The sequence below is a fragment of the Drosophila mojavensis genome, unplaced genomic scaffold (assembly GCF_018153725.1).
Source record: "Drosophila mojavensis isolate 15081-1352.22 unplaced genomic scaffold, ASM1815372v1 contig_136, whole genome shotgun sequence".
In the NCBI taxonomy this organism is placed as follows: Eukaryota; Metazoa; Arthropoda; class Insecta; order Diptera; family Drosophilidae; genus Drosophila; species Drosophila mojavensis.
In genome coordinates this window covers 579,002-601,643 of record NW_025318667.1, presented here as the reverse complement: position 1 = coordinate 601,643, position 22,642 = coordinate 579,002, and the positions used below count along the sequence as shown (strand labels likewise).

The 22,642-nt window shown below is 42.3% G+C and overlaps 3 protein-coding genes across 3 annotated transcripts in view; 2 read left to right on the top strand and 1 right to left on the bottom strand.

Annotated features, from left to right (window-relative positions):
- The first annotated feature begins 1,460 nt into the window (after nt 1-1,460).
- On the top strand, nt 1,461-2,842 carry LOC6585710 (peptidoglycan-recognition protein SA). Its single transcript, XM_002011302.4, has 3 exons — nt 1,461-1,910; nt 2,225-2,343; nt 2,412-2,842. Exons 1-3 carry the CDS (start codon nt 1,591-1,593, stop codon nt 2,594-2,596), a joined length of 624 nt encoding a protein of 207 aa, XP_002011338.1. The 5' UTR covers nt 1,461-1,590; the 3' UTR covers nt 2,597-2,842.
- Nucleotides 2,843-3,616: 774 nt separating this feature from the next.
- LOC6585716 overlaps nt 3,617-22,642 on the top strand; it is a 68,562-nt gene continuing 49,536 nt past the window's right edge. Inside the window, exons 1-2 of the mRNA XM_032732762.2 lie at nt 3,617-4,201; nt 18,968-19,366. Of these exons, the coding sequence (XP_032588653.1) occupies nt 19,052-19,366 (315 nt within the window). The 5' untranslated portion in view covers nt 3,617-4,201; nt 18,968-19,051. The remainder of the gene's footprint in view (nt 4,202-18,967; nt 19,367-22,642) is intronic.
- Nucleotides 6,237-7,175, bottom strand: LOC6585711 (proteasome subunit alpha type-6). Its single transcript, XM_002011303.4, has one exon. The coding sequence runs from the start codon at nt 7,043-7,045 to the stop codon at nt 6,302-6,304; it is 744 nt and encodes a 247-aa protein (XP_002011339.1). The 5' UTR covers nt 7,046-7,175; the 3' UTR covers nt 6,237-6,301.

Genomic DNA, 22,642 nt, shown 5'->3' with positions numbered 1-22,642 from the left:
CTCTAATGAGAGATAGAGAGAAGAAGAGAGAGAAAGAGGGGAGAGAGAGCTGCCTAAGAGATCTTGCAAAGCAAAGCAAATCAAATATTATTTTAGAATTTTAGTGGAACGCTGAGGCAAGTTGAGAATATTACGAAAACTAGATCAAAAAGACTTTAAAGAAACAACTCCATTCATCATTTACCGAGCCAGAAATGCTTCGAAATATATTAGCCTGATTCAGGATATTAATTATCGGTACATGATTTATATGTGCTATAATACATTTAGTGTAATCTCTACTCTTTTGAAAATATGTTTCAATTTTTATCTAGTACATATAAGTTTTTTTTAAATCTACAAAGTTCTTTTAGTTTTCTCTCTCTCTCCCTCTCTCTCTCTCTCTCTCTCTCTCTCTCTCTCTTATCTTAGTACTTTTTTCTTCAAGTGCAATTGACTTTAAAATGATCAATCACTCATTTCTGTCAGCGAAAAAAAATATTTTCCCATTTTCTTTGAGTGTAGTTGACTTGAAAACATGCCAAGAGACATTTTTCGCGCACTGTAATGGATAAACAGTGATTTGACAACTCGTTTCTCTCAGTGTAATCAACATAAAAATGGCTTTAATAAACTCTTTATAGATTGCAATCTATCGAAAGCATTTTATGGCAGGTATTATCCATAAATTTATAGAATTAGTTAGTTCTCGAGTGGTTTTTAGATCGGAAATGAGTTCATAAAGCTCCAAGCGTGATTCATAGCGCACGAATGGATCGTACGGGATCGGAGCTGTCGAAGTGTGTGTGTGAGAGAGAGACAGAGAGTAAGAGCAAGTGAGAGTGAGCGCGCGAGCGTGAAAGACTCATCACAAACGGATTAGAAGCCGACGCATTTGGGACTCCCGGCTAAAGTCAACCAAATAAAATAATAATTGAAAACTAGAAAATGCAATTTCATCAGATGCTATGCGGCGTGTGAATACCCTAACCTGGGTCCACATAGATATATGTATATATAGAGATGGGTGGATAGCAATGTATATAAACTAAAAATGTAAATCTATATATATCTATCTATATAATAATATATATAATAAAATACCTTGTCTACAGTCAATCGTAAATGGAGTCAGAGAGATAGAAAGAGAGACAGAAAAAAAATACATCACGCATTCGTATGTACGTATATATGTATATAATGCACTCATGTATAATAGTATCATAGATCTATAGTTCTCTTTCCTCAATCAATGGACAACATGACTCGCGTAATCAGCATACCCTACCTTACCTTTTCACTCATCATGCATATTGAAGATTAAGAAACAGAACTTGTTTTCATGATCATATTATTTAGACACACGCTTCGCCCTCGTTTTCCCCCTCCCCCACATTTGTCCGCTCTCCTTCGCACCGCCCTCCAGCCTCATCAGCTGCTTTGCTTGATAAGAAGACGTTGCGCTTCGGCTGCTTCGATCAGTTCTCAGTTGTAGTCAGAGACGAGCAGACAACACTGGAATCATTGGTATCAGTGGAAGAAGAAGAAGAAAAAGAAGCTAACAAAAGTAAAGTAGAAGAAGCAGGAGTAGAGGGAAGGAAGCAACGGAAGATGTCGAGCTTGAGGCATTCACTTCTGGTTCTCTTCGTTTGCCTTGTGGCATTGGCTGCTGTTGGCTCCGGTTCCGGTTCCGGATCCGGCTCAGGCAAGGGGCGCAAAAAGGGCGGGGTATGCCCGCCCACCAAGCTGAAGCGTCAGTGGGGCGGCAAGCCGGCACGCAGCCTCAATTATCAGCTGCGGCCCATACGCTACGTGGTCATCCATCACACGGTGACTGCGGAGTGCAGCGGCTTCGTTGAGTGCGCCGAGATATTACAGGGTATGCAGGCGTATCATCAGACACAGCTGGACTACTACGACATTGGCTACAAGTGCGTGTGTTACAGGGTATTCCTATTGGTTGCTACACATGAATCTGCTATTTACAGGGTATTTGGTGAATGTGTTGATATGCCTCACAATTGAGACTTGAAAATATTGCTCCGTAGGGTATTTTCAGTTAAATAGCTTCTTATACAGGGTATTTTTATGGATGACATTTTATTTGAATTTTTAGTAAAAATTTTTTACAGGGTATATGATATACAGAGAACTTATATTTGTAGCATACCCTCTTTACAGGGTATTTCCGACAAGTCTTGCTTTAAATTGAATTTCTATTAATGTTCGACCCAATACTCTCTAGCTTTCTTATAGGGAATGATGGACTAGTCTACGAGGGCACCGGCTGGGGTGTGCGAGGCTCCCACACCTACGGCTACAATGCGAACGGAACGGGCATTGCCTTCATCGGTAACTTTGTGGGTGAGTAGAGGCGACCATCACGCTGATCTTCTTCTGCTTAAACTTGTTCCTTTTCCTTCTCCCTCTAGATAAGTTGCCCTCGGCGGCTGCTTTGGATGCCTGTCGCAAGCTGTTGGAATGCGGCGTTAAGCTGGGCGAGCTGAGTGAGGATTACTCATTGATTGGAGCATCCCAGGTGACAAGCACAATGAGTCCAGGTCTGACGCTGTATAATGAAATACAGGAATGGTCCCATTGGCTGTCGAATCCATAGAGGGAGATATAGAATATGAGAGAGACAGAGTGAGAGAGAGACATATAGACCGAGACAGAGACGGAGAGTAAACACACACTTTTTTGTTTTGCATTAAAGTGGGTTTTACCCACAGCGAAATTGCAAATCATATTCATTAAAAAAAAAACAACAACAACAATAATTATACAATAAAATATAAACATTAGCTGATAACCTTTTTCAAAAGTTCGCGCAAGAAGCAGAATGTAAATGCACTTATCGATATACGTCTTTTATCGAAAGTACTTTTAATGCGCGCACACATACAAACTATCGCAGCGTTCGATAGGTGCTAAATTTTACATTTGTGCAATTAATGTTGTGCAACCATTTACGGCTTGATAAATTTTACAAAAACAAAAAAAAAAATCTCTCACGAGTGTCTTTTCAATAACAAATAACAGCGCCATTTGGCCAAGCAGCGTAGAGAAACATCAACTGTGACGCCCTCTAGCGTCACGTAACAGCTACTTCAAATCGCCAAGCAGTGCAGCACTAGAATACTAATCGATAGCATGATGTATATTGGCGCGCATGCACTTAAAATTTAAATATGTCTTTTTGGTATACGCTGACTTTAAATAAAATGTATATAACAAAGCAACAATATGTATTATTTAATATGCCCTGCAGCCAAATGTTTTTAAGTATTTGTTTTTATGCAAAGTTTTATCATGTGGTTGTCAACTAGCGCAATGAAGAGCATAACGATAGCTGATATATTTTCTGGCCGATATTTGTTGCGTTTAGAACAAGCTTAAATCTATATTGCTCTAATTTAAACAATTTAAAAATAAAATTGGATTTTTTCACTTATTTTGATATGTACTTTAATTCAATTATTCACCCAATTCACATAAAATTCTCATTTCGTGACCATTTAAAATGCTGCTCATTTTGGCGCCATATATCGATAGTCAGCTTGCGCAGTATCAATCGCACACACATGTTGCGCTCCGACCTGTCTACGCTGGGCAAACACAAAAACAGTTGTTGTATCGCTTTCGAAGAGGAAGGAGTTTGCGCGCGTTCAGCTGCCGGCAATTGGTTTTTATTTGACTTTGTTTGCATTGTTTTTTACGCTTCTCGCGCCGATTCTTGTTTTTTTTTTGTGTGTTTGTGTTTTATGTTTGTTTTTGTGCTGAGTGAAGAGCAAAAACTACTGCAAATGCAAATATTGCAGTGCATTTAAATACAGTTACGCGAAATACAAAATAACTGCAAAACGCAAAGCAAAGCAAAGCGACAAAATTCTGTTTTCATGTGTGCGTTTCTTGGTTTTGTCTTATTTTTTTTGGTTGATGTGCAAGTGAAAGCGTGTGAAAAATTCACCTTAACGTTCGACACGCTGCGAGGCCAAAGTCAAAGCCGGAGCCAGAGCCAAAGCTAACATCAAAACAAAAATCAAAACAAAAATCAAAATCAAAGGTCTTGGCTACATATCTGCGGTCTCGCTCGCACTTGGAACACTTTGGCGTATCCTGCGGTCAACCGAAACTTCCGTTATTAACTTCCATACGCTATGCAACCGCAACTGTTGAGCCCGCGCAACAGTTGATCAACAGTTTCAAACAGTACACAGAGGTAAGCAATTGGAGTGCTATTGGAATTATGTTAAGTCCAATTGGATAGGCCTTGATTAGAATGAGCTCTGTATTTGGCATTCAATCTATTGATAGGCGTAAATTGAGTGAGATGCGCCTATGCAATGCCAATTGGAATTGCTTTCGCTTGAATTGGATTTGCTATGAGAAATGAGTTAGGCGATCTGTTGATTGGAATGAACTGAGTGATGACAATAGATACAAATATTAGCTGGCTTTACATAGTTGTTATTGAAAATATCACTCATCAATCGCTTCATCAGCTTAATTTTTTGAAATATTTACTCTTATAAGTCTCTACCCGATGCATTCCACAAACTTCATGTGGATCGCTTGGTAAACAGCCAAGTTTCCATGGTTCGTTAGCTGGTTTCAGTTTTTGGCATTGTGAAACCTTGGCAAACTGTGCTCTTTAGCCATTTACAGTTATTGATTTTTGGTTCTTGGTGCATTTTCGGATCACACATCAATCAACATGAGATATTTTGATTTCATGGCCTTTGCCGTTTTTTCTCTTTTTTTTTTTCTTATTTCTGTAATCGAGTCAATTTTCTTGTTGTTGTTCGGCTTCGCTCGACATCTTCTTTGGGCTTTCGGGGTCATCAACTCTTAATGTCTCGCAATTTTTACCAAAAAAAAACCTCGTCGACGTTGTTGTTGTTGTTGTTGTTGTAAAGCCATGTACGATATGCCAATTGCGTAAAAGATAAAACCGAAACACAAGTCGTACAGATCTGTCTTAATACCATTTCGTATGTACGTGCATTCGCTCAAGTCCGAAATAGAGTAAAAATAAAAATAATCAAATTAATGTCGTTTCACATGCGCACACAGACAATGAATGAAGATTTAATTTGAAGCTTATGTTCCCTTCTAAAATCGATAAATATCGATAAGCAGCCCTTTCCTTTCAGCTACAGACACTCTGCATTGCTCCTAGAGGATATCCCTTCTACTATATTGTCATTAAATTGTATTTGTGACCTTACAGGGTATGTGCCAGTCGCACATGCTCTGCACTATATTTGAAATGGAATTTGTCTGGCTGGACTTGATTTTTATGGCTTCGGCGTCTCGATGCGTCTTAGATGCGTTTTCGGTCAAGTGAAATTCGAAATTCGATGCATTTGCATAATCGCCGCGCGCCTCGGGCTGAGACAACAAGCGACAGCGTCTCATAACCTCAATCGGGGAGGCAGCCATGCCCGCCAGACTCTGCAGACTCAGCAGGCCCGCCAGGCCCACACAGGCCTAGCCGCCATTCCAGTCTCTGCTTCCAGTCTTCGCTTCCAGTCTTCAGTAAATTGCAGTGCGTGTAATTTGTTGTCCCAAATTGCGTAAAATTTACGCAGCGGCTGTCGCCCCAGCGATTTTCACCTGCCTTGCAGCAGCCACACCTGCCCGCCGGCCCCTCCACGTAGCCCCCACCACCTGTTGCTTGTGAAACTGCCGTTAAATGCGGCTGCACCAAAAGTTTTTGTTAATTAAGCTGAAGCGTCGCTCGAATCGAACTACCGTCCCCTGCTCGCTCATACGACTCACATAGAGTATATCCAGAGTGAGTATATAACAGGCACATCTATCTTATATATCGTAGTATCAATGGCTGGAGAAGTACATATTAGAGTGACTGTACCAAGTGTTTTCTGTGTGTAATTCTCAGCTATATAAAGCTCAAATCTAATTATCTTACTGTTCCTTTGCTTTATTCTCGAAGACCTTCAGAGGTATAGGACATATGCCTTAGATGGTAGAATCCATCGCAATCTTTGCTTCTCGAATACTTTACCAGCTGGCGTGGTATTATTTCACTCTTTGGATAGCTTTAAAAACATAAATATCTCGAAAACTATAAGAACTACAGCTATCGAATTTGGTATGAACACGACTCTGAGGCGTAAACTGATGATATATAAATCGGTTTCCTTTTAACCTTCCCGAATTTCTCTATAATCACACTGGAATCTTGGGATCTTTAGTGGATGCCTCTAAAGTATAAAAAGAAACAGAATATATTGCTTTTTCAGATAATCGTTATAATTGAATTTGAGCCTTGGCTCAACAGCCCCTTAGTAACAGCTTAGCAACACCTTTTGCGCTTGCGGCCTTTGGTCATGCGGATGAGTTGAGTATTGATCTCCGATTCGGTCAGGATATGGAAATAGGGATTCGACTGGGTGACCATTGCCATTTCGAAGTCGGTCGCCCTCAGCTCCTTGTCGAGGGCGAAGGCCAGGGTTCTAATGGCCAGCTTGACTGTCTCGTCCTTGCTCATATTGTACTTGTACACGCTGTCCACGTAGTAATTGCCGCGCTGCATTGCGCTGCCGAAGACGCAGGCGCGATAGCCAATTGGAACGCCCGTGGGATCTGTGTTATAGATCAGTGGACCGAGCTGCAAGTCGTACGAGATCAGGACTATCGAGCAGGCCAGCGGACGTATATTGGCATCATGAGTATACACCTGATTGATGTCCGCCAAGCGCTGGCACATCACGTCGGCAGCTATCGGATATCCGTACCTGTGCTGGAACACGCACGCCTCCTGGAGGGCCCTGTGCACATGCGATTTGCAATCGGCTTGGCGTCCAATCACCGCACATCCCAATACATCTGAGATGCGGAAAATGCGATTCGCAGTCTCTGTTACGGCGTATTTAGATAGCGGCTTCCTCTGCACGACCAGCACAACACAGTCGACGCCCGCTATGGCGACCATTGTGCGATTATCCCTGTTGACTGCCTTGGCTGCGAACTCCACCTGGTACAGACGCCCCGCTGGCGAAAAGATGGTGATGAGTCGATCCAAAGTACAAAGCGACATGGCTTTCGATCGTTCTAAATGTGGTAAAATATAAAATATAAACCTATATATATTTGTATACAAATATATTTGTTTTTTTTGTATATGCTTGTATCGAGATATACTGAATGAATGAGCTCCCTGAACAGTTCTCCCCAGTCAAAGGCAGAGCTGTTTGACGTTCTAGTCAAAGCACTCTTTGCTGTCCACTTTCGCAGGCTGTATTCGATACCCAATTGATATAATACGCAAAGCTCACTATATGGTTCACATATATCTTTAGTAATATCTCATGATAGTATTATCATATCCGATGAAAGTCCTGTGACTGACTTCAGGTTGAAGATGTTCAGTTGACGATTTCAATTGCCGTCGCTAATTGTCAATGTTGTTGTCATATTATATCATTAGGCATTTGTCATTAGCCATCAGTCATTTGCCATTACGCATTAGCTCTGTGACTCTATTAACTAACTGTTCTCGTTCCATTTAAGCACTCAAGGCGGAGAGTAGCCGAGCGAAGAGCTCCGGAGCTACGAAGCTACGAGGCTACGGAATTACAGAGTATGTTAATTTAGCAATTGTTCAGCGCAAATTGTGTGGAGAAGTCTGAAAAGACTTTGACCCATAAAGAGAGGAGCATAATAGGGAGAGAGAGAGGGAGACAATGAGAGCAAAGATTAGATTGAAAGTCGGAAAAAGGGAAATCAAGTGACGAGTATATGGGAAAAGAATACAATAAGAAAGAGGTAGAGAGGTACCGGAGGAAAGGGAGAGAGACAAGCAAAAGTCATATAGAGCAGAGAGAGAGAGAGAGAGAGAGAGAGAGAGAGAGACAGAGACAGAGGAACAGGACAAAGAAGGCGCGAGGAAGAGAGAAAGTTATATGCAACAAGCGTAAAGGGAGGTAGGAAAATAGAGGGATTAAGAGATTAATCAAACTACAATTCCATTCCACGAGCGACTACTGTAGTGGAGAGTAATCATGAGCCAAGTGATTAGGGCTCGGCACTCGGGAAAATCAGCTCCAAAGCAATTCAAACTCAAAATCCATTTCAATCCGTTTACAAATGGTCTGTGAAAGAGTAGGGCAAGAAGATAGGCTGAGGAGGGGGGTCGAGGTGGAGGTGGAGGTGGAGTGAGACTAGCTGGCCATCTAGTTGGGGGCAGTTGGAGCATCAAGTGCATAAATAGCTGCAGCAATTAAAGCTCCAGCAGCAACAACAATGTAACTTTGGGCTCTCATCTCATTCCACTCAGTCCACGCCCGCGGGCCGCGGCCCGCCTCCTCAGTTGGCTTTCGCCCCTGTTGTTTCCAAAGAAATGTTCAAATATAAATTGTAACAAAATTGAATTGGAGGCAAATGTGTGTGCTTTATTACATAGCCAGGCTAACCGATGGGTCGGCCAGGCACGCGTTGCTTGGCTGGCCAAATGAATTCCTATACCCTAACTGACTAGCTGGGCATATGCATCTATTGATGCACTTGAATTTTGACAGAGATCGTAGAATATATATCAAATATGTATACATATATGTATACACATACATTTTTATATGTGGATATATATTTATTGTGTTATTGAATATTATCAAACAAAAGTTCAAATTTTCCTTTCTTGCTTTATAGAGTATTTCTTGAGCTTCTTATTTATAGGGCTCATTTTGCCACAAACACATTTTAAGTTTTTATATGTAGCATGACCCCTTCCCTAGCAGTTCCTCTTCCTCCGTCTTCTTCTTCTTGCTTCTGTTTTTTGGCATCTCTCGTTACGCAGCGTCCAGTGTAAACAATAAACAGATCTTGGAATATGCTGCATACGCACCCCACACACACACACACACGCGCATGCACATGCTTATATGCTGTATTTCACCTATATATATGCACACACACACACACACACATATATATATTTACAGACATGCAGTGCTTGCTGATTCGCTGGCATCTGGCTATAAGCAACAGAAACTATTCAAATTGATCGCAGAAACTTCATAACGAGGCATTTCTCTCTCTCTCTTTCTCTCTCTCTCTCTCCCTCCCCCTTTGCGCCGTGGCATATGTAATTTGAAGTTTGCTCACAGCAACAACAACTTCTAAAATTTACTTAACAAGGCAACTGCAGCATATTGCTCTCTCCCTCCCGCAATCGCATGTTCCTCTCTTCCTTTCCCTCTCTCCTATCCTTCAGCAGCAACAACTTGCTCAAAGCAACAACAAAAACTTCTTAGAGTCAACAGCATGCTCCTTTCTCCCTCCCACTCGCTCTCTTCTACTCCGTCGCTCCTTAAAGCTAGCTGCAATTGAAATTTGCTCACACACACACATACACACGCAGAAGAGCAATTGTTATTTCAGTATTGCAAATTAGCACGTCTCGTTGGTCCAGGGGTATGATTCTCGCTGCGGGTGCGAGCGGCCGCGGGTTCAACTCCCGGCCGAGCCCTAGTGTTACTTTTTGTTTTCCATTTTCTTTTTGAAAGATTATTATAATAATAGAGATTGCTAACGGGGTGCGAGAGGTCGCGGGCTTGACACCCAAACGATATTTGTAATTCTTTGAATTTCTATTTGAAATATTATAAAAAGAAGAGAGATCACTATCGGCGGCTCGTTTAGCATTCATCTTCCATCTTCCATCTTTCTGTTCTATTCTTCCCAATTCTATTAGACAATTAGAGGGCCGGCAGAGGCAGTGGGGGAGGCAGCATTCCATATCAACCATTTGTCACTTGGCCACATTCAGCGCTTTGTGGTGGGCGTCGCCGAGCTTATCGACTGAGGGGGCGTGAATGAACTGTAACTGCTGAAGAGAAGCCAGCAGAGCCAGCAGCATCACCATCATCATAACGATCATGATGATGATCATCTTCATCACGCTGGCCTGGCTGTAATTATATGTTTTCTGTAGCCGATCTTTTGTGTTGTGTTGCGTGTCGTTTTCTTGTCTTTCGTTTTTGTTTGCGTTCTGTTATTTTGTTTCTCTCCATCTCGCATTTTCGTTCAGCACTCGAGGCGCACAAATTTCAACAACATCTCAACTAAGCCAGCGGATCGGACTTCTTGCAGGAGCAATTCAACTTTATTTTCCCAACTCACTTTGGAGCTGCTTTTTGTTGTTTTTGTTTTTGGTTTGTTAATCGATTTTAAATTGTAGATTGATTGATTAAGATATGAGCTGAGCATAAACTGCAGCGGCTCCCGCTCTGTGGCGCTCGCTTTCCTTTCCTCCACTTGAGCTGCACTCCCACAACTTGTTCAAGTGGCTGCTGTTCAGATAGAGAGAGAGAGAGAGAGAGAGAGAGAGAGAGAGAGCAAGACTAAAATTCTCAATTGCATGCATCATTTGCTCATTAGTGTGGCATTTCAAGCACGTTTGCTTCTAGCTCTAATCAATAGTAAGCGCTACTCGACGCTAGATGGCGCCCCAGCCGCTGACATTCCTTTGCTTCATGCTGCAAGTGCTACTTTCACCAACTAGTAGCACCTGCAGCTTGCATAATACCCATAAAAGAATCCGAAAACCATAAAATGCCAAATGGAGAGAGAGAGAAAGAGGGAGATAGAGTGAGAACTAGAGAAAGAGACAGAGAGAAAAGCTGCAAATCACAATTGTCTGCATCATTTGCTCATTAGAGACATTTAAAATGATTTGCCATGAAGTTTTTAGACTGCAACCAAACGCTACTCGCCGCTAGATGGCTCTGGCATCGCAAGTGGCCAACTGTGGCTCCGTTTACACACCAAATTTCCGATGCTGTTTGGCTGTATTGCTTAATTTCCTGCAGCCCCATGCCCGCTTGCCTGGCTGCACCTGCAGCTTGAATAATAACCGTTAAGTGCCTTTTGCCAGATCTGTTTTGTCCATTGTTTCGCTGTTGCATTTTCCACGCAACACAGATCCGAGAGAGATTGAGATGGAGACCCCGTTCGGGCCACCAAATTACGATAATGATTAACGAATTGTTGACTTCTAGATGGATGTATACACACACACATATATATATATATATATATGTATACCTGCATATAAATAAATATATATACATATATATGTTTACTATATGTAATAGATATCTTGCTGTATTTCCATAAAGATATGCAGCAAAGCAATTAATGTTGTGAATAACAACATTTGAAGAATGAACAAGTAAGCGCAAGCTCCACTAGTAGATACCCTGTAGTGCTTGGTGGGCAGCTGCTAGCAATGAGTTGCTAAAATGTCAGACGACGCGCGATCGACTAGACCCAGAATGCATATGTATATGTAGTTGTAGGCATCTCTGGCAACTAATATGCCCTGCTTACGCACTCGACCCCCTGCACGGTATACAGCCAAAAGAAACCCATTAAAAAATGTTAATTTCCATAAAAAACAGAAAAACGAAATGAGTTTGAGACGCTGGAGTGATACAGCACGTGGCTAAAAGCCACAAAAACGAGCCAACAAAAGACAAAAGCCAGAATTTGTAGCTCAGCATATAATACATGTATGAGTATATATACGTGTGTGTGTGTGTGTGTAGTTGTTGTTGTTGGCGTATTTCGTGTGTGGAATGTTTCACAGGCAGCGCTTTGCCTTAGTTTTGTGGCTTTCGATTTGCAGCCAAAAAATAAGACAAAAAATTATCTGAATGAACATGCTCTGTGGCTGGGCTGAACGACTATCATATACACCCTATAACTAATTCATATATAGTTGGCTAATTGAGCTAAAAGAAGCATATCGATATTTATCGATATTCCTTGTTGAGCTTTGATTTGATCTACATATCCAATTAGACCATCCATTCATTCATCTTATTAAGCTCACTATTTATTCGATTGCAAATCAGCTGTCACACTCCTACGAGATGATCTACCCCTATAGGGTATACAAAGACAGAGCAACACACATACACACACACGTTCAATCGATTAACATAAACGCCCACGAGAAATCGATACGCGAGACTCGGCGTTAGCCGTAGATCTTTAAGCACCTGAGTATCTAGAGAGGCATCTAAACTATCTGTTGGTATCTTTTGGATAGCTGGCTGATTTATAGTTTTGGCCATAATTATCTGGTTTAAGGTGTTGCTAATGGCCGCAGCGACGAGGCTCGTCTAATGAAGCTCACGTCTGACAGCGGCGGCTGTGCCAGCAATTTGCATACCTCAGCTGCTGCTCAATGGGCGGCTCTTGGGGAGGGGGAGGTGGGGCGCAGCGCGAGCGTATGAAGTTAGCGACACGCAATTCTGACAGCTGCGGTCGCGCCACACATGAAGCTAAGGCATTTTCCATCTGATTGGCGCTGAGTTTCCCTGACAATCTTGTCAACAGACAGCGGAGGATGGGAGATGAAAAACCAATGAGCGGTGATTGAAGGCCGATGACAAGGAAGAGCCGTCCAGTGATCGAGAATGGGCGAACGAAGTTCAGGAGTTGCAGATGGGAGATCGGTGATCGTTGATCGAGAGTAACTGCAAATCGAAGACTTGAGAGCTAGCATAGGACTAATGGGTATGGATAAGAAATCGGACTTCAATGATTGAAATTCATGGATCGAGAGTACGGGATGGAATATCGCAGATCGGATATATATGATCTTAGAATGAGAATTGTATATTTCAGATCAGAGGTTGGATATCAGAGATTGAGAACAGGGATGTGAGAGCAGAGACATTATTAGTGGGGAACATGAGTCGGAGATCGAACTTCAAAGATTGAAAATCATGGATCGAGAGAAAAGGATGGCATATTGAAGATTGGATATCTATGATCTTGGAATAAGGATTGTAGATTGCAGATCTAAGATCGGAGATCGACAATTGAGGATTATATATAGATTCCTGGAGTTAAGGGCTCTAGGGCAATGATCTGTACTTGGTACTACAGCTGGTCAAATAATTGCGAAGCTTTACGCATTGCATAGCCATAAATTATGCTGCCTGTCTGGCTGTCCGTCCAGCTGTCTGTCGGTCACAATTCTCGATTGTCCGCAACTTCTCGATTTCGCGGTCAATCCCCTCAGCCCCGCCCGCTCCTTTAGATGTCTCTCTCTTTTCACTGCCTACAGCATGCTACGTTGTTGTTGATTTTGCTTTTGCGCATTTGCGTTTCATGTTTGCTGAACAAAGACGCCCATTCTGCTTCACTGTCGCTTTGATGGCCGTCTTCAAGGCTATATTTAGAGGGTATACGGCCAGAGATAACGCGCGGAGATAAACTTGGACTTGTACCAGTCTGCTGACATCAGATTGGGCTGGAGCAGCTCGTTGGCTTTTACAGGGTATCGCTGGAGTGTGGTAAGTGGCGCATGCTTGGCTCTGCTGCTGATTCGATGCTGCGCTGTGCAATTAAGCGGCACAGCTGCTGTCATCGTCGCCGCGTCTAATCAATCAGACATGCCCCCAGCTGCAAGCTGCAAGCTGGGCACGAGGATCGGCTGTCGCATTAGATGCGCCCGACAGAGTGTCAAATTGATGGCTGCCGCACAAGGAATGCGACTCCAGACAGTGGTTGGGGCTAACCAATGACCGGAGCAGCAGCGGCAGCCCAACTGCTGCAGCGTGGGCGCCATGAAAGCAGCTCGGCTGAAGCTTGCGGCGTGGGCAGCAACAACAGCAACAACAGCAACGACAACAATCGCCCCCAGCTGTAGCTGCAGGCCCGTTAAATTGTCAAATTAGGAAGCGACTACAGGCCCAGAGTGGGCATACGTGGGCCCAGTGGAGCATTCAAATTGGAGTGCGCAAGTGTGCGGCGCGGCATAGATCGTAGAATGAAAAGAAGTCAAAACAAACATTTCAAGCAGCTGCAGTCCGAGTGTGATAGCTCTGACAGCACTCGAGCTGTGCATGCGAAGCAGCCAAAGTTCTGTGTTCAGGAAAATGAATTAGGCTTCGTATAGGAATACGTTTCGAGCAGCTTCCAGTCGAAATTGCTGTCCCTAGCTCCAGCAGATCTCGAGATACGATGAAAAAACCCAAAAGCAAAAAGCAAAAGCCACCTCTAGCGATAGTTTTGTAGAGCATTGGGAATAAGCTCATGTTATATGCGTCACATATCAAATTTTGGGCTGGTGCATATAGCCCTTTGCCCACATTTTCTAGGGTACAACGGCAGCTGGTCGACTGCAGCAGTTGGCCCAATCTCTACTGCCGAGCTCAGCACGTTCCATGCACCCAGTCGATAAACAACACACAGACTCACACACACACACACACTACAAAGTTGAGCAAGTAAATAGCTGTACAGCATCGAGCATGGCGCATGGAGCATATGGAGAACTGCATTGATTTCAGGGTCGGCAACTCGTTTGCTCATGCAAAGGCTGAAATGATGCCAACAGGTGCTCAGCATTCTTGGCATAGTTGTGTGAGAGCAATGCCAGTGCAAAGGGGCTGCTTGGGGGGGCTGCAGAGGCGACCTCTCTCTCTCCCTCCTTGATTCTCTATTGTAATTGCGCAGTCAGCGCCTGGGCGGGGGTAAGAAAGTTGCCAAGAAATGCAACTCATGCCATTTGCTACACGGCAAAGGAATGTTCATGACAGCAAATAAGACTACACACAACAAAAAGATTAATAATTATTGATTATAATTGATCTTAGCTCGAAGATCAAGCGATAAATCAAACGATGCGACGGCTATAACATAACATGGACAAGGGGAAGATTTTATGGATGCAGACTGCATTTTCTTTTTATAGGGCTGACCCAACTTTGCCTTGCCTATTTCGATTTCCCATCTCAAGCAAGCAGCAACAAGTTACTTGGAAATTACTTGGAATATTAAAATTATTGTTGTATTTGCTGTTTATGGCTTGCAGGCGAGCGACTTGAGGCTCGAGTCTTGCTCAGGTCTACTACAACTGCAACAGAACAAGCTCAGTTTGTTTATTTATGGCACAATCAGTTTGGCAAACTTACAAAGAATTGCTTGGCAAGGGCGATTAATCCCCGGTTCGAATCCCGTTCGATTCACATTATTTGCAACACCTCATAATCCTCATTCAAATATTACCTTGCTTAAATTAAGCATTGTCCCATTAAACGTTCATCTCATGTGAATTCATAGAAGTTTTGCATACGACATTTTCATTATATTGTAGTAAATTCAAAATTTAATTTATTGCATTTACTCTATCTCTATCTCGCTCTCACTAATTCAGTATTAACAGCAGTTCAATTATTTGGTTTATTTAGCTTAACACATTTGTAAGGCACCCGCCTCGTATTCAAACAGTTCCTAGTTCGAGTCCTGCCAGAGGCGGGGAAATTTTTTTAAATTTGTTTTTTTTTTTTTTTTGTAATTTTATTTTTAATTTTTGTTAAGCTTTCTTACGTAATTGATGTAATATATTCATGTGGTTCACCTGTTGTTGTGCTGTGCTCCACTCACACTCCCGTCTGAAATATTCTGCTGCACTCAAACTATTCTGCTAGCTTATCAGCATAAAGAGTCGTCTTCTCTTGCTTCTTCTTCTTCTTCTACAGAGCTTTTGGCTCTTTGTTTAGTTTGGCCTTTGTTTTGCATTATGTCACGTTTCTCGAACTCAAACACAAACACAAACACAATCACACACGCACGCACGCTTAACAAGACCTGGGCTAATGGAAATGCTGGCGCCAGCATCGCAATGCAAAGTGACCACAACAACAACAACAACGATGACAACAACAACGATCACAACAACAACAACTTAATAACTGTCCAACAATTTGTTTAACAATCAGTGGGCTTTGTGTCTTGCTCTTTGCCTTTGTCGTCGGTTTTTATACCCTTTGCGTAGAATTTTTGTAGCTCCATAAGCAATTACGAGCACAGGGCACCAGCCAGTCGACTATTCTTGTGTGGAGCAGGAGTGGAGTGCTCATTGGCCTCTTAGGTAATTGTCGCCAATTCGTTGCGTGACTTCTGCTCAGTTGATGACCAACATTAGCAACAGCAACAATCAGCAGCCAGCAACCACAGCAGCAATAGCCCCAAGCATCCATTTGTGTGGCCTCGATTGTGGCATAGCCAGCAGCTACAGCCGTACCTTAACTGAGCCCAGAGTCTGTCGAGGACGGCAAGAGTTAAACATACTAAATTTAGTGTAAAGTTGCCTATGGGATAAACGGAGATGGAAGATACTTCACTTTCTGCTTAAAAGTTCCTCTGTGAACTGAATGATGAATTTCTTGTCTCTAGGAGAGCTACCCAAGGCGAGCAGAACTAGCTAGATACCCTGCATAGAGCCAACTATTGACTATCGCTCTCTCGCTCTCCCTCACTTTCTCTCACTCTGTCTCTCTCTCTCTCTCACACTATCTATTGGGCACAACTATCTAAATACCCTATAAAATACCATAAACTATATTTATTTCACTCTCTCTCTCTTTTTCTCTCTCTCTCTCTCTCTCTCTCCCTCTCTCTCTCTTTCACTATCTATTGGGCACAACTATCTAAATACCCTATAAAATACCATCAACTATATTTATTTCTCTCTCTCTCTCTCTCTCTCTCTCTCTCTCTTCTCTCTCTCTCTCTCTCTCTCTCTCTCTCTCTCTCTCTCTCTCTCTCTCTCTCTCTCTCTCAATTGACTACTTCTCTTATATCATGAGACAATGATTGATATTTGTTTGTTTTTCTTCATTTTTTTTATCGAAGCAAGGGGCGTGATGATTGGGGCGTGACTTTCTCACGCCAGTTACAACAACAATAACTGGACACTGTTTAAAAAAATGATTGAAGAATTATTTAAAAAAAAAACCAAACTAAAATTGAGTTTTGTTGTAAAAAGAAAGCGGACTAAAGCCAACTAGTTTGCCACAGTTGCCGATTGTATTGCGTGTGCTTGAAGCTGGACCAAAAATACGAATGCCACGCCCACTGTTCAAACTCCTGCCCAGTCCGGCCGCTCTGCACGCTCGACCCCAGCTCTTTCGCCTTTGATGTTGATGTTGATATTGAGTCGATGTCAGCTGCAATTTCTAAAGAATTTTAATCAGGCAGCCGAATGATATTGTAAATCGATATGTGTGTAAATAACTGTATATATATATATATATGTATGTAGTCATATGCATGCTAGATCACATGTGCATGCTGATTGCCAGTCTCGAAAATTGCGTTTGCCACAAATTGTTGCAGTTGCACGCAACAATCGAGGCAATTGAAATGCCTGACCAGTCAACAGTTGCCGCTGCCATCTGCTCGCCCCTCTCCGATCAGCCCCCTTCCCCCTCCCATTCAGTTCAAGCTTCAGTCATGCCCCATCATAACATTTGGTAAGCGCTGAGCGCACAGCGCCTCGATTAGTATGCAAACGAGCGGCTTCTTCACCTGAGCAACAGGTGCATTCACATTAGCGTTCTTTATGCTCGCTCAGCTAATCTAAAGCGGGCATATGGGCTGAGTGAAATATTGTAACTGCATCGCTAAGCAGTTTCAGAGATTCTTTTCGGCACTTTTAATCTTTGCTGTCGAATTCTTAGGCAGAGGTGAGGGGCTTCGATTGCCCATCAGTTAAACTTTTGCTGAAGGGTGAACGAGCATTGGGCAGTCAGTATAGCGCGGATTGCTATACTCGGGCTTCTTTTCATTTCAAGCTTGTGGTCGTTTGTGGCTAGTGCAGCATGTGGCATGTGGCAATTAGCAACGCTGCAGCCATTTAACAATTAGCATAAGCATTAAAGCACTTGAACTTTGTGAGGTGAAGAAGCTACATATACTATATAAAGATATACATGTATGTGCATGCGTATGCGGTATCTATGATATAATGGAATGGAATGAAGAGAATAGGCTTTCATTTGAAGTAAAAACTAAGAAATGTGAAAGATTTGTTAGAGATTCAATAAGATGTATAGATATAGGACCAACCAACAATATCTATATTATAATGATCAATGGTATACTGCTAATGGTTCGATTGAAAACAATTCTAAATCGAAATTGATTATCGATTGAAAGATATGTTTGACTGACTCGATTGAAAGGGATCATCAGTTGAAAAGAAGACTGTTTGTCGACAGAGATTCTCCATTGTAATAGATTCTCTGTTCAAGATGACTCGACATTGTAGGACAGCTACTCGATTGAAAGAGCTTTTTTATTCACAGAGATAACCGATGGACAAAATCTATTGTATCTCTGTTGTAGGAAGTATATAAAAGAGACATATAAAATCCATATAGATATGAATACACAATTAATATAATAGTATATACAATATATTCATAGTGCAACTCAGGCTAATTAATCGAATCCAACTCGAAATCATTTACGCGTCATGCGTTGAGCCCGAACGTACAGAGAGTCAAGTTTGTTGTCTAAGTCTTTCGTTTTGCGATGCGTTCATGAATGAGTTGCGAATGAATGCGAATGCGTTTCGATTGAGGCAATTGCATAATCAGAAGTGGGCAATGCGTCCGTCCGGCTTCTCAAGTCGAGCTTGGCCCACATAGCTGCTTACATTCTGATATGCGGGAACTTTCACTGTGGTCCGGTTTGGTCTGCAAGATGTGAAGCGCATGTCGAAGTGGAAGTTGGAGTGGAAGATGGAACGAGCCACCACATTGGCCGTGTTTATAATTTTGTTTGTGCTGCGGGAATTCTCAGAGACGGCTAATTGCCAGCGACACGGCAGCCGTCACGACTTGAGAAGACGGCGGCTCTTCGCACATGCATACCCTGTGTTCGCTGCAAACGTGTACATGGAGTATATGCGACTGTCAGAGTGTGCATGCTACAAAGTCTGTTATCGTCTTCGGTACTTTTCTCTCCAGAGCAAGCCACTGTTAGGTGGCCTACGCTAATGTGTTTGTTACTGGGTATCTGCCAGTCGTGCCGCCAGAGTGCACCGGCAACACACTTAACTTGTTTTCTTTGGCATTCGAGCGATGCGGAGGTGCGGGCGTCGTCACATTAAGCTGTCATATTCTGATTGTTGTCTTTTCTTTCCTTCCCCCAGCCCCCACGTGCAGCCGCCATGCCAGCAGCGAGCGTCGCCAGAGATTGAGCGCCTGACATTGTGAGAGATCGTGGGGCCTTTCGGATGCCAGCCATAGGCGTCGCAATCAGTGGTAGCTGCCCCGCACGCACAATGGCCACCCATGGCACGCCCCTGACCGCCAGCTCGCTCTACCGGCCGTCGAGCGGTGCGAGTGGTGCCACGCCCATTGCCGCAGCGGCTCATTATCAGCCGAAGGCATTTGCCGCCGGCGCCGTTCAAAATGGAGCGGAGCGCAGCCGCCTGCTGGAGCTGCTGCGAGCGCCCAACAATCTCACCTCGCCCACACTGGAGCCCTCGTCGAAGGGTCTGCTCAATGGACCAGGACAGAACAATTGTTTCCTCAACTGCGCCGTTCAGGTGAGTTCATATGCCTATGCTACTCTATAGACTTCTATGTGTTAAGAATTACCTGTAATAATATACTATCGATTTATCGATTACACGCAAATTATCGATCATATGAAGCAAACTTAAAGTAAATTCCTTAAGAATGTACGTATTTATCTCATATACATTCATAGTCTGATATCGATATTTATCGATAACCATCATGCGAGACCAAGAGACAGATTGGCCTGCTCTCTCTCTCTGACATGATCAGCTGGACTGTAGGCCAACTTAACTATTAGCCAGGCCTATTTTCACAGCTTGATTATACCCTAGTTAGCCATTCGCAATGGGTATTTATGAATTCTCAACACATGTCGCCTTTGTGATTTGTGATTCGTTTGCGGCCAATTCCGATGATGGCCCCAATCGGCGTTTGGCTGATGCTGTTTTCTTATCTTTTGTTTTGTCTTCACCCGTAGTTCGCAGCCTTCGAATCGAAATCGTGTTAATTTGCTGCTCAATTTGTGGGCAATTTCTGTGTGAGTCAAGCAATTGATGTGGGCGAGCCTTAAAAGGTAGTCAAAGCAAGTCGTAGCAAGTCGAAGCAAGGCCAAGGCAGCGTCAGCCTCTGTCCAATTACTTTACATAGATATGCTTAGATATTGTATATATATATATGTATATCGCTTGCATGTTCTGATCTCATCCACAAATGAGGGCCATCATCAAGCGAAAGGCTGCTGGCTCTCAGCTCTCAGCTGTTGTCTAGGAAAAGTGCCACCCAGTTGCATAAATTGAGCCCTTCTCGCATCGCAGTGAGCATAAATTTGTATATTTATGATTCTAACGATTGTTTCCGAATGGGGGCCCGAGAACCCGGGCACTAATGCAAATTCAGTTGCAATTAACAGCAACAATTAGCCGAGAGCAACAAGAAATGGGACGTCTTGACACGATCTGGGTGAAGTCTAGTTGGCGCCATGTTGAGGAGATAGAAACCAGATGCTACAGAAACTGCTAAGGACCAGGCACAGAATACATGGGAAAGATCTCTGATAGCTATGTCATCGATCAATGCTGGAATCAGCTATCGATAGCATATATAATAAACGATAGGCATATAATATACAATATATTACTAAATAGGATGTACGATATATCTAATACTATCTGCGATATTCGCTGTTCGATAGACATTAATCGATTCACAATATACGTAACCTATTCACTGGCATGACTCATTGTCTGATTGGTCAATCGTAATTGTGTTGGACCAAATCACGTATTTTCATACTCGCTCACGAAGTCGAAAATGAGTATATTGGTCTCAATCAAGGGCTTAATATTACGATACATGTATATAATATGATATTTGGCTTGGGCTTGGGTACGAAAAGTTATGATACTGCCCTACTCTACAGATATTTCCGCAGATTATTCAGCTACGACAGACTTGACGTACTTAAATGTAATTATTTGGGTCTTAAACACGAGCATTTCACAATCGGATATGCCCGACTGCAATGTTCTGGCTTTGTTTAGTTTTTCAATCAGTTTTGGTTTTTTTTTTTATACCCTGAACCCATTTTCAATGGGAAATCAGGGTATAATGGTTTTGTTGAAATGTATGTAACAGGCAGAAGGAGGCGTGGCAGACCCCACAAAGTATATACAGAGGTGGTCAAAAGTAATTACACACCGAGCTTTTTTCTGCATGCTCAGCTTTAAAAGCTTGTTGTTGTTGTTGTTGTTCGCTGTTTTTGAAAAAAAGCTTTTGTGTCATAAAGCTTATTCTGTGTAGAAGCGATCGGCAAAAAGAAATTGCTAAAATAACGGTACAGGTTCGTAGATATAGCAAAAAGAACAGTTACCTAGAGGTTGTCAAAAGTATTTACACACATTTTTTTTGCGTCATAAGTATTTACACAATGTAAATTTGCCTTTAGTCTTTGATTTGCGTTGATCATGTGCGGTCTTTGACTAAGATCGGAATTCAATTTGTAGTTGAAATTGTAGATGTGCTGTAAAATGGTAAAAACAAAGGAACTATCAGTCGAAACAAGATCCGAGATCGTAACCAAGTTTAAGAGTGGTGTTGGGGCATCGGAGTTGGTAAAGATATTCAAAATATCTAGAAAAACGGTGTATAACTTGGTTAACAAAAGGGATACACTTGGAAATTTGAATAATTTACACCGAAGTGGGCGAAAGCCAGCATTGAACACCAGGGAATGCAGAAGACTTGTCAGCACATTCGTAGAAAACCCCGAGATAAGCCCAGTTAAAGTGTCTGCAGCATCACAACAGATAATTGGTAAACATGTCAGTGATGCTACTATTCGTAGAAGGTTAAAGGATGTTGACATAAACACCTATGTCGTCCGAAAAATCATTGATATCTCGGAAGCAAACAAAGCAAAACGTCTTGCTTTTGCTTTAGAGTACATTGAAAAGCCTTTGGAGTTTTGGTACAACATTTTGTGGACAGATGAGGTTGCATTTCAGTTTCAAGGCTCATTTCGAAAGACTTTTATGCATTTAAGTCGACAAAATAAAAAAACTGCAGTGCAGCCTCTTAGCAGGTTTGGAGATGGCACAGTAATGTTTTGGGGTTGCATGTCGTACTATGGTTTTGGAGATTTTGTGCCAATAGAGGGCACTCTGACCCAATCACGATATTTGCACATATTAAATGACAATGCTTTTACTTAGGCGAACAAACTATTTCCAACAATCGAATGGGTATTGCAGCAAGACAATGCTCCATGCCACAAAGGCTCAATACCCACCAAGTTTTTGGCGGACTTAGATCAAGCAATCCTGCCCTGGCCTGCGCAAAGTCCGGACCTTAACATTATTGAAAATGTTTGGGCTTTAATAAAATCCAAACGGCTATTCAAAAAGGACCGGAAACGGGATGATACCATTCAGGAAGTTACCGGAATATGGTCGGAGCTCACAGTTGACTTCGCCCGATCATTGGTAACATCAATTCCAGCCAGGCTTCAGGCTGTAATTGACGAAAAAGGGGGAATGACAAAATACTAAATTAAATAAATAAACCCTTTATTATGTTCAACAAAAATTAAAAATAAATAACATTAATTAATGCCATTAAAAAATGTTTAAATTTTGTGTAAATACTTATGACGCAAAAAAAATGTGTGTAAATACTTTTGACAACCTCTAGGTAACTGTTCTTTTTGCTATATCTACGAACCTGTACCGTTATTTTAGCAATTTCTTTTTGCCGATCGCTTCTACACAGAATAAGCTTTATGACACAAAAGCTTTTTTTCAAAA